Source organism: Staurois parvus, unplaced genomic scaffold, assembly GCF_062004578.1.
Source record: "Staurois parvus isolate SC_StPar_1 unplaced genomic scaffold, SC_StPar_1.0 ptg000544l, whole genome shotgun sequence".
In the NCBI taxonomy this organism is placed as follows: Eukaryota; Metazoa; Chordata; class Amphibia; order Anura; family Ranidae; genus Staurois; species Staurois parvus.
The window spans coordinates 6,623,860-6,641,404 of NW_028318340.1; the positions used below are offsets into that span (position 1 = coordinate 6,623,860).

A 17,545-nucleotide genomic window follows, 5' to 3' on the forward strand; every position below is an offset into this window, starting at 1 on the left:
TTTGCCCTTACTGCCTGGTTTGATACCTGTTTTCTTTGATATAGCACTACTTTTGGGTACTAAGTATTACGATTAGTGATTCCCTGTGATATTGTGTGTTTGTACACTCAACCTGGTGTGTCAGAGGGGCTAAGATTCTTGAGAAGATTGAGGCAAGGAACAGAGGACCCATCCTATCCAGTGGCTCCTATGGGGGTAGCGCTACAATACATTCACTTGTTTCCAGGAACTGCATTGTCTATTGGAATCTAAAAAAGTTCAATGATTGGACTAACTTCCCCATATAATAGGCATCTGGTCTTTAACCGTACTTTTAATTGTACTGTCCCCCTATATATTGTAAAGCGCTGCGTAAACTGTTGGCGGTATATAAATCCTGTATAATAATGATAATAAAAATAATGGCCATACACGTTTATAGCAATGTTTTACAAATCTGAATACAGTACCAGTGACTATGGATGACTGTGTATGCAGAAGAGGTAATCCTGAAATGTATTATTTGATTCGTTATATAGGATATTGAAAAACCAAAGGCATTGTTTATTTCTAAAAGAGACTACATGAATAGCAGCAGTTTACATTTACAAATGACCTAATTTTCCACAATAATGAGCTCATGTAAATTAATTTTTCCATTTAAAGGCATGTCATTAGTAGTATATAGAATTATTGGTTCTTTAGTGTTTCTATAGCCTTTTCCTATACTTAAATCAGCATATACAGTATATGATTTATGAACTTATTCTTTCTTTTGTGCTTCTTCCAGGAGAACAAAATGGTGGTCTATAAAGATGTTAATTACACTAAAGATGTTTGGATAGGCGCACTGACATCTGACTTGATGCCAAGAATATAATATAAGGCCTCTCAACAATATGGAAAAACGGTGATTAATCCTATTCGAGCATGGAATCCATTTTAGATTTTGAAGACACGTCTGTATATTCTGCAGCTTTCAAGCTCTCCTTAGCATTACCGAATATGACAGCTGACAGACTGCTCAGTGTGCATTACTCACCAGTGGAGAACACTGACACGATGCTGGAATCTGAAACTGACACTAGTAATCTGTTATCTGCAAGAGGGAGCAGCACAACTGCCCCCAAGCTTGGCACCTGGCCAAGAGATACCTCTACTAGTGTCAGTTTTCATACTTCTGAACGTCAAGAAATTTCACCTACCTCCTTAGAACATGAAGTCACGTTTGGGTCTCGAAACATTCGCGTCATCAAGCATAAACCCAGTGCAATTACATTCGCTGACATCCCTCTTGAGGTGATTTCGGATACAATTCTAAGTGATACTTTGGACAATGATACCTCAGAGGACAAAGATAGTGATGATGGTAGCGAAGAAGATCAGGAGGATGAAGGTGATGATGTTTTTACAGATTTGCCTCCTTGCAGATACACATTTACTGGAATTAAAAGGAGGAGTTCCCACCCCAGAAGATTAAATGGCAAAATGATGGGTGATTCCAAGAGTCTTGGTCAATTGTTCCCTAAGAAACAATGGAATAATGGCATTAATGAGGATGCTGAAGAAAGAAAGATCTTCATGGTAAGCTTTTACCACCTGTTTAACCAGCTTAGAATTTTAAAGTGAGGTTGGGTAGATAGAGCCAAAAAAGTCTCCTCTGTACATACATTACTTCACAAGTGTCTGTTTCCTTACATTCCCAAAAACATGGTGTTCTTATTTGTCTCAGGGCTCCTGTACACATCCGTAATTTACATCGCACGGGTGTACAAAGTAAAATATGACTGTTGTTGTGGTTCTCAGGAGCCACAGCTGCCGGGTATTTTTCCCCATAGAAATGTGTTCCTAAAAATGTTTTGCGTGCCTATATGTGAGTACCCATTGGCACCGGCATTTACTCACGCACGCGTATTGGTGTACTTCCTCCTTACCGCCCTGTTTAGCAATGAGGAGGAAAGAGAGTTTGTACAAGGCTGAACAATAACCCCCTGTGTGAAAGCACTGGGTCAAGCACCAGCGCCCAAACATGGAGTGTGTCACATGCTCCTCCATACTAGGAAGTACTAGTATGAGTAGAGCTTTTTGCTTCAAATTGCATGGGTACAGATTTGCTTTAACCCTTTCACTGCCAGAGTTTTTTTCACATTTTTCTGGACGCGTTTAAACAACTATTTTAGGTCTGCAGATTACACAAAACAACCAAACATTACATATTTTCTGAAAGCAGAAACCCGAGAGAAGAAAATAGTGGTAGTTCCAATTTTTTTATGCCACACAATATTACCACAAAGGTTTAAGAAAGCAATATTTCAGTAAAAAAAACACACTAAAGTGAATATCAGGGCAAACAAACGCAATAAATTACACACATTTTTGGTGAAATATAAAAGACGAGGTGGCACTGAATAAATAGATACTCAACATGTCAAACCTTAAATTTGTGTGCACCCATGAAATGCGAACAAACCTCAGTACCCTATATTTTCTTTAAGCGACGCTTCAAAAGCCCCTACAGGTCATCAGTTTAGTGTTATGGATTACATTGTGTGCTAGAATTATTGCCGGCGTGCGTGGCGATATGTAACCTGTATTACAATCAACATTTTCACACGTAGGTGCCCCCTGAAATGCGCATTTACGTTCGTACGTGCATATTTGTCGTGGAGGGGGCCTCAGAGTTGTTTTTGAGCGGGATGTTATGTGCTTGGGTGTAACGTTTTTGCTATTAAAAAAATTGCATTTGTGTCCTCTCTGAAATACATGGGGGCCCACACATATTTGGGGCGCAGCAAACGGGGGTGTGCAGAAGCAATCGGTTGGCAGCAGAGTTTTCTCACTGCTTCCACTTGACAGGCAGGAGTCTGCCTGTCAGTTTTATACACGATCGCAGTGGTTGAAGTCACTGGATTGTGTGTAAACCCCTCCACTGTCAGGTCCATACGTCGTATGGCAATGAAAGGGTTGAGGACCTTGCAGTCTGTAACAAGTAAGGGCTGTATAGGGCTATATAGTAGCCCCCAGCCATCTTAAAAAATATTTATTATTTAAATTACTTACTCAAATTCTGAATGATGTCAAGGGACGGGTGCAATCATTAAAGTGGTGTTAAACCCCAAAACAGACTTTTATTATAATGCAGCTTACCAACCCTCAAATGTGATGGCTCTATTAGTTTTCTTTCACCTGTTGATCTGACAAATAACACACTTCCTGTCTTACGGTGTCTCTATTCTGGATGGAGGAGCAAAGCAGGCATCTTTGGACAGCAGAATTGTCAATCTGGGGAGAAGGTGGTATTAGATGCACTAGCAGATTTGAATGAATTTGGGGTGGATTGCTTTTCAAAGTGTGGATAAGCAGCTGCCATGGATTCTGATGCCTCCTGAAAGCCTGTTTTTTGTTCTTTATTTTATTGAATGGCAATTTACAATAGAACTAATGTTCCACAATCACAAGCCAAGTGTTCATTAAGCATCATGGTCATGGCATGTGAACAGCCCTCTCCAGCTGTATTGTAGGCTTTAGGTGGGTGGTTGGAGAGGAGGTGGTAAAACCATGGTTCAACCGTCTATTTTTACCGCACATTGGCAGTCTGTGTGGCCAGTGAATTTACATACAAAGGGAACACATGAGGAGGTGGAACACAGGAGGACTGGTACATACAATAACAAGCAGCAGTCCCCTCTCTTAGCTGTGTCTTGTGAACATTTCTTATACTGGTGTTTAATTTTTTTGACATCCACACCTTTGTGGTTTTTTCGCAGACACAGAAAATTGGAATTTTGACAAACTATAAAATACTGTTTAAATTTTTCAAAATATTTGTGAGATGGGTGTTATGATATGGTGTCTGTGTGCCAAGAAATGAAAAAAATGAACTGACATATTCAAGCTTTTGGTATTATATATTTTGTGCCTCGGGGGGCTCCTGTGTTTTGATTAAATTACAAGAAAGAGCAAGGTTTGTTTAATCTGTATTCAAACCATGACTGATGGCTTTCATGGCTCCAGTGTCTTGGCTCTGAGGATGCAAAAAACAGAACATACATTGCTTTTTTAGCAGATAAGCAGCTTCACTGCATATCTTTGGCAAGAGATGTATTGAGCTGAATATCCAGTAGATATAGGTGTATCATTTGTGACTATTTATTTTTGAGCATTGAAATTCAATGGCAGAAAATGCTGGGAACTGGGATGATAAATCTCATGGCAATAACCATTGGATGCAGACTCAGGCAGACATCCATCAGTAGGGTTTGGAGCTCATGGGCATCCATACCAAATGATCTTCTGAAGTGTCCATTACACTATTTTGACTACAAATCAAAAACTACCATAAAACTAGAACAGTAACTGGGCAGAATCAAAAATGACACTATACAAAACAAAGACACATCAATTAAATAATAATTTAGAAATCTGACAACTCAACAATTTCAAATCTGTGAACTATAGAATGAAGGGATTCTCAGAAACATGGATTTTGATACTGAAATCACAGTGCTGATATTTTCTAGCACAGAGGTTCCAAGAGTTGGAGAAGTGAACATGAAAACAATGGATATTAGGGAGGCTAGTGTTAAACTGGCCATAGATTATTCAAATAAAATGAATTAATTTCTCCATCCACACAAGCAATGGAGGATTTCTCCCTGTATCACTGTATTCTGATAGCAGGACTCCTCCGTTGTCCGACAGAAGTTGACTCGTGGGAGCGGCCGGCCGGCCCCTGCTGAACCAGCTGAATTTTGGTCCACCTATGGCCAGTTTAAAACTGCTCTCATGCACAGCGTTGGATTGAGATCAGCCTCAGGCAAGTATAAGGGCGAGCTGCAATCAGAAGGTTTTTTTACAGAGAGTGCACTAAAGTAAAAACCCTTCAGCCTTTAGAACTGCTTTTAGTGCTGAGGTTATAAGGAAGGTTAGTGTATGGAGGGGGGGGGGTTAGTTTAGTACATCAATGTCTGTACTGTCTCTCCAATCTAAGCATTGATAGTGTGATCTCTGTAACTTACAGTTGTGATGAGATAGTGATAACTTCAACCTCAGTTGGATACCACAGACAGTGACTCAATCGATAAGACATCTTGTAGATCTTGTGAAGTTTGTTCCATAAACTGAGAGAATCTTACAACAATGAACATTTGATAGGTCAAAAGATCATGATGTGATCTACTTCATGACATGAGACTAGAGTTGCAAGGCATTTCTGGGAAAGGGGAGGTCTATCTATACAGCATTAACTAAACCAAAGGAAAGGGAGGAGCAGAAACAAAATATAGAAACACTTAAAGGCATATGACAGTCAATATGACAGTCATGTGAAACATGACAGTGTCAGTGTTTAACCACATGCCGCCCAGCCACTGTATAAATACGGCGCGAGGGCGGCACGGCTGGGCAAAAGCACGTTTTAAAACGTGCATTTTGTAAACAGGTAGGGGGCGCGTGCGAGGCGCGCCGCCGCCCTACCTGTCCTGCCGATCATAGCCGCGGATGTCAGTCGCCGGGTCACAGCCGGTCGTTACCGGCTATGTCCCGGCGATCGGCGGCAATTGCTGACAGAGACCACAGCTGCAGTAGCTGTGCTTTCTGTCAGTTCCCTGACAGCTCCAGGACACGCTGATCGGGACAGAAGAGTTTCTCTCTCCCGATCAGCGGTGTTCCCTGCAGTACACACCCCCGCCCCCTAGTAAAACACTCCCCTTACTCCTATAACCCTTCCCTGAAAAATAAACTTAACCGCTTCCTCCCCAGTGCCATTAGTACAGTGTCAGTGGGGTTTTTTTTGCACTGATCACTGTATTGCTGTCACTGGGGATGTCAGTGACCCCAAGTCAGTACCCCCCAATGTCAGAATGTCCTCCGCAGTCCTGCCATAAGTCGCTGATCGCCGCCATAAGTCACTGATCACCTACATAAGTTGCTGATCGCCATTATTAGTATAAAAAAAACCTAAAAATCCCAGTATCTTTCCTGCCATTTGTAAACGCTATAACTTTCACGTAAACCAATTAATTTACACGTATTGGTTTTTTTTTTTAGCAAAGACATGTCGCAGAATGCATTTTGGCAGAAATTTATGACTAAATTTGATTTTTACATTTTTTTTACTGGACATGTTTTATAGCAAAAAGTCCAAAATATTGTTTTTTTTCCTCAAAATTGTTAGCCTTTTTTTATAGCGCAAAAAATAAAAACCGCACAGGCGATCAAATACCACCAAAAGAAAGCTCAATTTGTGGGAAAAAAGGATGTAAATTTCATTTATGTACCGTATTGCATGACCGTGCAATTGTCCCTTAAACTAGCGCAGCGCTGTATAGCAAAAAAAATGGCGTAAATTGCAGTATCTATACCATAGTTTGTAGACGCTATAACTGTCACAAAAAGCAATCAATATACACTTATTGGGATTTTTTTTACCAAAAACATGTAGCAGAATACATTTTGGCCTAAATTTATAACCAACTTTGAGTTTACTATATCTTTTTTATAGCTGAAACTAAAAATGATTGTTTTTCTTCAAAATTTTTGGCCTTTTTTTGTTTGTAGCATGAAAAATAAAAAGCGCACAGGTGATCAAATACCACCGAAAGAAAGCTCTATTTGTGTGAAAAAAAGGACGTAAATTGTATTTGGGTGCAGCATTGCATGACCGCACAATTATCAGTTGAATTAGTGCAGCGCCGAGTAGCAAAAAGAGGCCGGGTCATTAAGGGGGGTAAATCCTCTGGAGGTCAAGTGGTTAAAGCTAATGGTGGCATTCTGAGTCTGATTTAACCACTTCCAGACCGGACACTTTTACCCCCTTCCTGACCAGGGCAATTTTCAGCTTTCAGCGCTATCACACTTTGAATGACAATTGCGCGGTCATGGAACACTGTACCCAAATGAATTTTTAACCATTTTTTTAAGACAGATAAAGCTTTATTTTGGTGGTATTTATTCACCACTGGGATTTTTTTTTTTTTTTTTGCTATGTAAATGAAAAAGTCCAAAAATTTTGAAAGTGTTTTTTTATAACATTTTGCAAATAAATAATATTTGATCATAAATATTGGCCAAAATGTATTCCATTATCATTTTAGTAAAAAAAAAAATCCAAATTAGTTTATAACCAAAAATTATAATTTTTAAACATTTTTTTTACATTTTTATTTTATTTTTTTATATTATTATTTTTTATTTTTTTTTTATTTTTTTACATACTGTCACCCTAGCAGTACAGTGTCACCATGGTGACACTGTACTACTTGTGGGGGGTGATGAAGATTTTTTTTTTTTTTTTTACACTGATTGCTTTTACACCCATATAGGATGTAAAAGCAATCATTTCTCCTTTTCTCTGTCTGCATTCTTGCACTCATTGAGAAGTACTGAGTGAGCTGTGATTGGTCACAGCTTGTCACATGGTACAAGGCTGTTGTGAATAGTCTTGTACCATGTGACCTCTGTGATCATTCACAGATTTCACATGTAGTAAGCAATGATGTCACAAGTGACATCTTGCTTACTACTTTGCATGTGATCACTGATTGGCCAATCAGTGATCACATGATCGGAACCACGTACAGAGGTCCCGTCCGACGATCGGTGTTTCACTGTGTCCGGAGGGAGCGCGCACAAGCAGGGTGTGGGAAGGCCGTTTAGAAACGGCCACCCGACCCTGCAGAGCCACCGTCCGGCCGTTTACATGCAACGGCCGGTCGGGAAGTGGTTAAGAAAGCCTCCTCCCACTGCACCAACAAAAGCATCATCACAATTAAAGTGTTTCTAAACCCAGAAACAAATATATAATATATTGCAGCTCACCAGTCCCTAGATCTGGTGGCTGATATAGTTTCCTTTTTCATTTTTTTTTGTTTTCACTTACTGATTCTGCCAATAACACACTTCACTCTGACGACGCTCACTTACTGCACTGAATCTATGGAGTAGCACCGAAATTTGACTGGTCTAAATTAGACTGTACCCAGCCTAACTACTTGTAAGCTACATTATGCAGTATTTTATTTTATTTTTGTACCCAATGTAAATATACATGCACCGAGAGTGCGCGCCGTGCAAGCTCCCAGCACATTTACCTCAGAAAGGTCCCAATCGCTACTTGCGATCAGGAGCTTTCCAATCAAGTGACCACTGTGACAGCTAATCACGGCGGTCACATGACCCTTAAAGGGCCGGGAGACGCCAGTGCCAAGGGGTTAAGTCATAGTGATGGTAATGTAAATATATAGTAAAAATAAGTAAAAAATAAATATAAAATACTATAACATGCACTCCCCATATGGAAGAAAAATATATTTGAAATATATTTTTAAAATACTCCTCCCAAATATATTGACATATATTTGAAATACTACAATTTTGGCCATATTCAAAATTATATATATATATATATATATATATATATATATATATATATATATATGCGTTTTTATTACAAATTAAATTAAAATATTTGTAAAAATACATTTTCAAATATACTGTATGTCTTTAAAAATACAAATCTACATTTAAATCTGAAGACTATATTTTGAAAAATATTTTTCATATATTTTGTAACATAAAAACATACAAAAAAGTCATTTTAACATATATTTTTATATATACAGTGAGGAACAGAAATCATGGAGGAGTCTGAAATTCACATTGTAGGTGCAGTCCCACTCTGAGAGACAGAATTTAAAAAACAATTCAGGAAATCACATTGTATGATTTTTAAAGAATGTATTTGTCTTGCACTGCTGAACATAAGTATTTGAACACCTGAGAAAATCAGTGTTAATATTTTGTACAGAAGCCTTTGTTTGCAATTACAGAGGTCAAACGTTTCCTGTAGTTCTTGACCAGGTTTGCACACACTGCAACAGGGATTTTGGCCCACTCCTCCACACAGATCTCCTCTAGATCTGTCAGGTTTCGGGGCTGTCGCTGAGCAACATGGAGTTTCAGCTCCCTCCAAAGATGTTCTATTGGATTTAGGTCTGGAGACTGGCTAGGCCACTCCAGAACCTTGATATGCTTCTTACGAAGCCACTCCTTGGTTATCCTGGCTGTGTGCTTCGGGTGGTTGTCATGTTGGAAGACCCAGCCACGACCCATCTTCAATGCTCTGACTGAGGGAAGGAGGTTGTTGCTCAAAATCTCACAATAAAAGGCCCCATTCATCCTCTCCTTAATATAGTGCAGTCGTCCTGTCCCCTTCCCAGAAAAGCACCCCCAAAGCATGATGTTACCAGCCCCATGCTTCACAGTAGGGATGGTGTTCTTGGGATGCAACTCATCCTTCTTTTTCCTCCAAACACGACGAGTGAACTTTAGACCAAAAAGTTCTACTTTTGTCTCATCTGACCACATGACTTTCTTCCATGCCTCCTCTGGATCATCCAGATGGTCATTGGCAAACTTCAAATGGGCCTGGACATGTGATGACTTGAGCAGGGGAATGGGCAATGCATGATTTGAAACCATGACGACATAGTGTTCTACTGACAGTGATCTTTGAAACCGTGGTCCTAGCTCTCTTCATGTCATTGACCAGCTCCTCCCTTGTAGTTCTGGGCTGATTCCTCAGCTTTCTTATCATCAGTGATACCCCGTGGGGTGAGATCTTGCATGGAGCCCCAGTCCGAGGGAGAATGACAGTCGTCTTTAGCCTCTTCCATTTTCTAACAATTGCTCCAACAGTTGATCTATTTTCACCAAGCTGCTTGGCAATTGCCCCGTATCTCTTTCCAGCCTTGTGGAGGTCCACAATTTTGTCTCTGGTGTCTTTTGACAGCTCTTTGGTCTTGCCTATGGTAGTAGTTGGCATCTGATTGACTGTGGGGTGGACAGGTGTCTTTAAAGAGCTCAGACAGGTGCTACTAAGTTAGATTAATGAGTGGAGTAGAGGTGGACTTTTTAAAGGCATAGTAACAGGAGAGAGCCAGAATTCTTGCTGTTTCTTAGGTGTTCAAATACTTATGTTCAGCAGTGCAAGACAAATACATTCTTTAAAAATCATACAATGTGATTTCCTGAATTTTTTTTTTTAATTCTGTCTCTGAGTGGGAATGCACCTACAATGTGAATTTCAGACCCTTCCATGATTTCTAAGTGGGAGAACTTGCAAAATCGCAGGGTGTTCAAATACTTCTGTTCCTCACTGTATATATAAATGCATACAGTATATTTGAAAATGTATTTGTAAAAATATTTTTCATATAATTTGTAATAAAAACGCATTTCAACATACAGTGTGTGTATGTATATGTGTGTATATATATATATATATATATATTTATATATATTGAATATGGCCAAAATTGTAGTATTTCAAATATATGTCAAGAATATTTTAAAAATATATTTCAAATATATTTTTCTTCCATGTGGGTAGGAGGATTAATAAATCAAACTTGCTGTCAGCAAGCTATTATATATCATATAACGCCATAAAGCAAAAAAGCAGTAATACAAATCATTCTAGCAGCGCTATACAGCATAAAACCACAACCAAACAACAAACAAAAAAAGGAAAAAAAACAACAGTCCTTCACCACCCGGTGATAAAACAGTGCAATTGATGAATATAGTGTCCTCATCCAAATGTGACTGTCCAACTTTCCATTTCTTGTCTTTCACTTGACACTTGAGTTACAATCGCCCTATAGTGTGGGGTGAGCCAAATTCCCATTAGACACCTCACTCACCTCAAGGAATTGCCAGTTTTATTACTGAGTGTTGAAGGATGGTTGCTTTTTTCCTATTTTCTGTTGTTTGGTTGTGATTTTATACAGTATAGCACTGCTAGAGTGATTTGCATTTACTCCTTGTTTGCTTTATAATCTACAATTAATACGAACAATTCAAAGTTGCCACGTTTTACAGATGCAGTGGTTTCTGCATCTGGAATTCTGTTCCCATTTCACAGGTACAGCCAGAATATGTACAGGAGGTGTCTGTTGGTAATTTGGTAGATACATTCTCAATTTGTTTTTTCTAGTTCAGACTTATGTTTTCTATAGGGAAACACAAGCTGTTCCTATTTCATATAGTCTGATAAAAGTTACTTAGCATGCTCTTGCAAATGGCAGATCGGGGTCAAGGATTTTCATCCTGATTCTGATGTGCCACTAAGCAAATGAGTATGTTAAACTTTTGGATTATATGATATGCTTGTAATATAGATATTACATATTGTAATCTATTTTCTTCCAGTATTTCCCCACTAAATCTAAAGATTTATAACACAATATAACAAGATAATCCAGTTTAATCACTGCAAGCATTACATAACTGCTAGAGAGTAATTTGCTAGAGCTACTACCCGATGAATGGTACTGCAATATTCATTAAAAGAACTGTTGCCAAGACAAAGAACATTCAATGTTATAAAAATTGTATTTGTACTCTGTATTTTTTAATTGCAATGATTTTTTATAAGAAAATAAATACTCAGCAAACTGGATAGCACAGGCAAATGAAATGTAATTACATGTCATTTCACAAACATTCCAGCAATCCAAGCTTGCAATAATGTGATTAATAACCCAATTATCTTTTATCCTCCATTGATATGTCTTTTTCTAATAATTTATACTGCATATACATGCTGTAGCTCTCACCAAGCAATCCACTAGGAACACTATATTAAAATGTATGCATACAGTAGCTATTTTTTGTGTGCTTGTTTGTTTGTTTTGAGTAGAGTAGGGATGGTTAAAACCCCTGCCACTTTATTCTTCCCCATTGGGGAAATTTCCTTTCACTTCCAGAGATGCAAGAGATAATTAGAGAAAATTTCCCAAACTATGTGGAATTCCCCTTTTAAATAGTTGCCCCCAGAAAAGGTGTCTTCGTTGAAAGATTTACCTCTTTTTCTGGAAACATCTTTAAAATTTTGCTTTTTTTTGGTATGTATCACTATCTTTCTCAGTGACAGCGGTCATAAGATTAGAGAGGTGAATCTTCCCAATGGGGACACAGGCATCAATAGAAACTTCACAGGGGGTGTAAATGTTGCCCATTGTGTCCAAAAAAAAACAAACATTTTACCTAGAGATACACTTTAACACTAGGTAAGACCTCTTGCTCTGAAAACAGTCGAAATAAATTGGAAATTCATCAGACCAGGCTACATTTTTCAATCTTCAGCTGTCCAGTGTGATGGTGGCACTATGGTCCATGAATCTGAAGGTTTGCTTTTACACTGTCAACCATCAGGTGTCTCCCAGCAGTCAGCAGGTCCCAGGAATTAGTTTGCACCTCCTGTCGAACCTGCCACCTGTTCCAGTCCCTGTTTCTTACCTGCCTCCAACTACCTTTGCGCATTAACCTTGTACAACAACCTGCTCCAGCCCCCCATATCTTGTACCCAGGGGCAGACTGACAGATCATGGGGCCCGTGTGTGTTTGCCCACACTTAAACCACACCCAAAAAAGCCTATGAAAGGTACCAGGGGCATCTCATGGGGCCCCCTACTGACCCTGGGCCCTCGGGTAGTGCCCAAGTTCCCAAATGGTCAGTCCTCCCCTGCTTGTACCCCTGCCTGTCCCTACTTTATCTGATTTTTTTTCCTTCTTCTCTGTATATACTGTAGTTAATTCGTTTTGCTTTTTACACTCACTGGGCTGGTATGGATGTTGTATTTATGTGTTAAGTCACTTGTGTGTTCTGTCCTTAATATTGCTTTATTTAGATTTGAGTCTTATTTTCTCTATGTAGCTCCTCATACCTGGTCATATTAGCCTACAGCAGGGGTGGGCAACTGTGGCCCTCCAGCTGTTGTAGAAGTCCCATGAGACATTGCAAAACTGACAGTTACAAGCATGACTCCCAAAGGCAGAGGCATGATGGGACTTGTAGTTCACCAACAGCTGGAGGGCCACAGTTGCCCACCCCTGGCCTACAGGATACAAGCACATGGTATTCTGACATAACACTGAGGCCATAACGACCAGATTGGCTACACAATGGGTTGTTTCCACATGTTATATTGTTGTTGAATCGTTTGTGAAGGGTGGCTAGTGATGGAGGAAAGGGAATATTGCTGCCAGATATTGAAGAATCAAACTAGTGAACAGTTGGTGCATCACATTCATGTGGGTCAATCTTTTGTTGATACAACCTGTTGCTCTTGTTGCACCCAATCCTAGTCAACCAGTTTTTCTTGAACCTAGTAGGTATTTCTGCAACTCTAGGTGTGTTAACATACATGGGTTAGGTACCTAGTGCCCTGGAAAGACCTAAGAGGCCTCAACGTTCAGCAACCAATCATTCTACCTGGAGGTGGAGTGTCCTTATATGTAGAAACTCCAATTCTGAATCTTCTGATGATTCATGGTATCCCAGCACTGGGATACTTGCTACTGATGGACTTGGGGAATCAAGCTCACTATGTCCTAAGAATTCCAGTCAGCAGCCCAGTGGTAGGGGACTTAGCCTGTCACCAGACCTCAGCTACCTCTCCTGTTACTGGACCATGGTGGCTGGACACCTAGATTTTTACCACAGCTCAGAGGCAGGTCACCTTGTCTGTTAGCAGACCGGGGGAACAGAGCACTTAATCTGTTACCAGATTCCAGCAACAGAGTACATATCTCGTTACCAACCCCAGTGGCGGGGTTTCTAGCCTGCTACCAGGATTTCTGTCTGCTTCTTGTACCACCACCTGACCCAACGTTGCCTGATTATCTCTTCCTCTCTGTATGTAGTTAGTTAGATAGCTGATACGGTATATTGAGATTCTGAGATACCTTTCTGATAACCACAGTTTTATAAATTGGGTATCTGAGTTACCATAGCCTTTCTGTCAGCTTAAACTAATCTGGTCAATCTCCTTTGACATCTCTGTTATCTACAAGGCATTTATGTCCACAGAACTGCTGCATACTGGACTTTTTTGTTTTTCTGCATCATTCTGAGAAATCTCTAGAGACTGTTGTGTATGAAAATCCCAGCAGTTACAGAAATATTCAAACAAACCATCTAGCACCAACAATTATGGAATGGTCAAAATCAGTGAGATCATTTTTTTTTTCCTTTTGCATTTGGTATAAACATTAAATGAAGCTACTGACCTGTATCTGCATGATTTCATGCATTGCGTTGCTGCTATATGATTGGCTGGTTATTGCATTAATAAGTAGATGTTGTTTTGTGTGTTTGTGTGTGTAAGAAAGTATTGAAACCTGAGACAGCCAGGCAACCGGTTTTCTTAAGCTGGCTATGCACTAGTAGATTTTTTAACTAACAAACATTCATACAAATATGTGTAGGAACATTTGTACGAAAATTCTTTGTATATTTGACTGGGCAAATATCATTCAAAACTACGTCATAGTTTTGTAAGCTTTTATCATTCGATTTTGATAAACATTTCCCTTCTTCTCTGAATTTGCTCGTCACTGTAGTCAAAAACTAACAGAAATTGGACCCCACTAAGGGCCTATTCACACAGGCACCTTCCATTCCAATCAGCAGGGAATCTGTGAGCTGATCCCCTGCTGATAGTTCTTATAATGAAGAATTTTGAACAAAATCGTATTAGTGCATTGCCTGCTTTAGATGGAAGCCAACAATGGCAGTCTCTATGTTGTTTTAAAGGATCATAACAACCATAGCTGATATTTTATTTACCAGTAGATACTAATTAGTTGTTTCACTCACCAGTTTCTTGTATCTTTTTGTGACTCCAGCTGTGACATTTGCCTACTGAAGTTTTCAGCTCTAACATGATGAGCAGAAGTTTCTTATATACTTCTTAATATAAAATGCATGAAAAGTGCCAACCGGGAGGTCATGGTAAACCTAAGAACTCGGCTGTATAGACCTTATTGCCAGTAGGTGACTTTTGATGTGTATCAAACATTAAATTATCTTTGACCCTTGAAAATCAGTTCCCTGCAGGTACAGGACTATTTGTTGTCATATCCGTGAATGTAAGTGTTTGTTTTTTGCTTTCTTCGCCCATCATTATAGATCTCATTCATATAAAAAGCGTTGGCAGTGTGATGAATGAGGATTTTTACCACACAAAGATATTCTTTATGAACTTGTCTTGTGAGACCATAATCCTTTTATTAGCTGTTCACTTTAGGATACACAGTAGCACTTCAGTGACAGGCAAATATTTGTATAATAAAAAAAATGTTTTTCTAACTCTTCATGGCACTGTCAAAAATTAGTGATCCCTGGATAGAAAAATAATACAAGGGATTCAATAAGTACACAAGGTTTGAGCTAATAAGAACATGGATCACGAACAATTTATGACTCATTGGTCAGCCATGGAAGATGGCAGACGGGAACGAAGGAGATGTGTCACTCAACCATTACTTTACTCTATGCAGATACCATAGCCGCTTCTGAAAGATTGGAAATGGCAGCAACTCTTATTACATTACCATTCATCCAGGCTGTAGATAGGAAAAGCTCAGACCAGGCCAGGGGCCCTTTTTTTTTATCAGATTGGGATTTATTGGAAACATTAAAACCAGTTAAAGAACTGCATATGTACAATGCAATTACAATGAAAAAGAGGGTAGCAAGACACTGTCATAATATACAATTCAGAGTATAGTAAAGAAATATAAAGTTCTGCATAACAAATATTAAGAATCAAAGAATATATTGTATAAATGTAGAAGGAAAAACAAAACATACCCATTTTATAATTACATGTCTCTAAGCTCTATCAGAGGTATCTAATTCTTGAAATCAAGTACAAATAATTATTATTATTATACAGGACTTATATAGCGCCAACAGTTTGCTCAGTGCTTTACATTATGGAGGGAGACAGTACAGTAACAATACAGTTCAATACAAGAGGGATTAGAGAGCTCTGCTCCTTGGAACTTACAATCTAGGAGGGAGGGGATAGTGGTACAAGAGGTAATTAGCTGTGGGGGATGGAGTGGTAGGAAGAGTAGAGGATTCCAATATTAGCTGGGGTCGGGGTAGGCTTCCCTGAAGAGATGGGTTTTCAGAGTGCACCTAAAAGTGAGCAGAGTAGACGATAGCCTAATAGATTGGGGTAGGGAGTTCCAGAGGATGGGTGAAGCCCTTGAGAGATCCTGGAGATGAGCATGGGAGGAGGAGACAAGGGAGCTAGAGAGTAGGAGGTCTTGCGAGGAGCGGAGAGTACGGTTTCGGTGGTATTTAGAGACGAGGTCGGTGATGTAAATAGGGGCAGTGTTATGAACAGCTTTATGCGTCAGTGTTAGTGTTTTGAATTTTATCCGCTGGGCATTTGGAAGCCAGTGGAGGGATTGGCGGAGAGGTGTGGCAGATACAGAGAGGTTAGTAAGGTGAATGAGTCTGGCAGCAGCGTTCATGATGGACTGGAGTGGGGATAGCCTGTGATGTAGTAGGTCAGTGAGGAGGGAGTTACAGTAGTCAAGGCGTGATATAATAAGGGAGTGAATGAGTTGCTTAGTGGTTTCCGAGGTTAGGAATGGTCGTATGTTGGAGATGTTGCGGAGGTGAAGTCTACATGAGTTTGTCAGTGATTGGACCTGGGGCTGAAAGGACAGATTTGAGTCTAGGATAACAGTAGTACCTTGGTGTGAGGGATGGGACTGATGGTAGTGTTGTTAATCATGATGGAGAAGTCAGGGGGGGGGAACAGGCTGGGGGGAATACTAGGAGCTCGGTTTTGGAAAGGTTGAGTTTGAGGAAGTGGAGTGACATCCAGTCCGATATGTCACTTAGCAGGCTGGTGATGCGATTGGAGACTGAGGGGGTGAGATGAGGGGTAGAGAGATAGATTTGCGTGTCGTTGGCATAGAGATGGTAGCTGAAGCCGCGGGAGTTTATCAATTGGCCAAGGGAGGAGGTGTAGATGGAGAGAGAGAGAAAGAGAGAGAGAGACCTTATATACAGTGTGACGGGAGTCACTTTGGGTGGGGGGCCCATGGAACACAACTCACTTTGGAGAGGTGGGGAGACCCCTGTCTCAGCTCCCCATATCCCTCTTATGTGTAAGTCACCCTGTGCCTGTTAGGGGTACAGGGTGATCTGTCCTAATATTGGGGAGGGGGTTGTTGATTGTTTAATGCCATGTGGTTGCATCCCATTGTTCTATGGTGTGTCTTGCTTGGGAGCAAACTATTATGGTATGTATGTGTTTGTGTATTGGCTTGGTGGGGGGTGTCTCCAGCAGCCTCCCTCCTGATGGGACTGTCTGCTGGTGTGTCTCTTGTTACTAAAGGTAGATTGCCCCACCCTGTGTCATTATGCAGGGAGGGGGGGTTGTTCCCTTGAATGTATATATCTTGTATCCAGGGGCGGACTGACAACTCATGGGGCCCCCGGGCAATAGGGGATCATGGGGCCCCTGTGTCCTTGCCCAAACTCAAAAAGCCTATGAAAAAGGTACCAGGGGCATCTCATGGGGCCCCCAACTGACCCCAGGCCCTCGGGCAGTGCCCGAGTTTCCAAATGGTCAGTCTGCCCCTGCTTGTATCTGTGTTAAAATAAAGTAGTCTACTTTCTGGCTTACTTCAAATCTATGGTGTCTGTGTTTGGTGTTCAGACGGGGAAGCGATATCATAACGGAAGTACCCAAGT

The 17,545-nt window shown here is 40.2% G+C and overlaps 1 protein-coding gene across 1 annotated transcript in view; it reads left to right on the forward strand.

The window, feature by feature from the left end:
* The first annotated feature begins 845 nt into the window (after positions 1–845).
* The window catches only part of STARD13 (StAR related lipid transfer domain containing 13), a 411,711-nt gene continuing 395,011 nt past the window's right edge, over positions 846–17,545 (forward strand). The window contains exon 1 of the mRNA XM_089690866.1: positions 846–1,563. Within this exon, the coding sequence (XP_089546992.1) occupies positions 910–1,563 (654 nt within the window). The 5' untranslated portion in view covers positions 846–909. The remainder of the gene's footprint in view (positions 1,564–17,545) is intronic.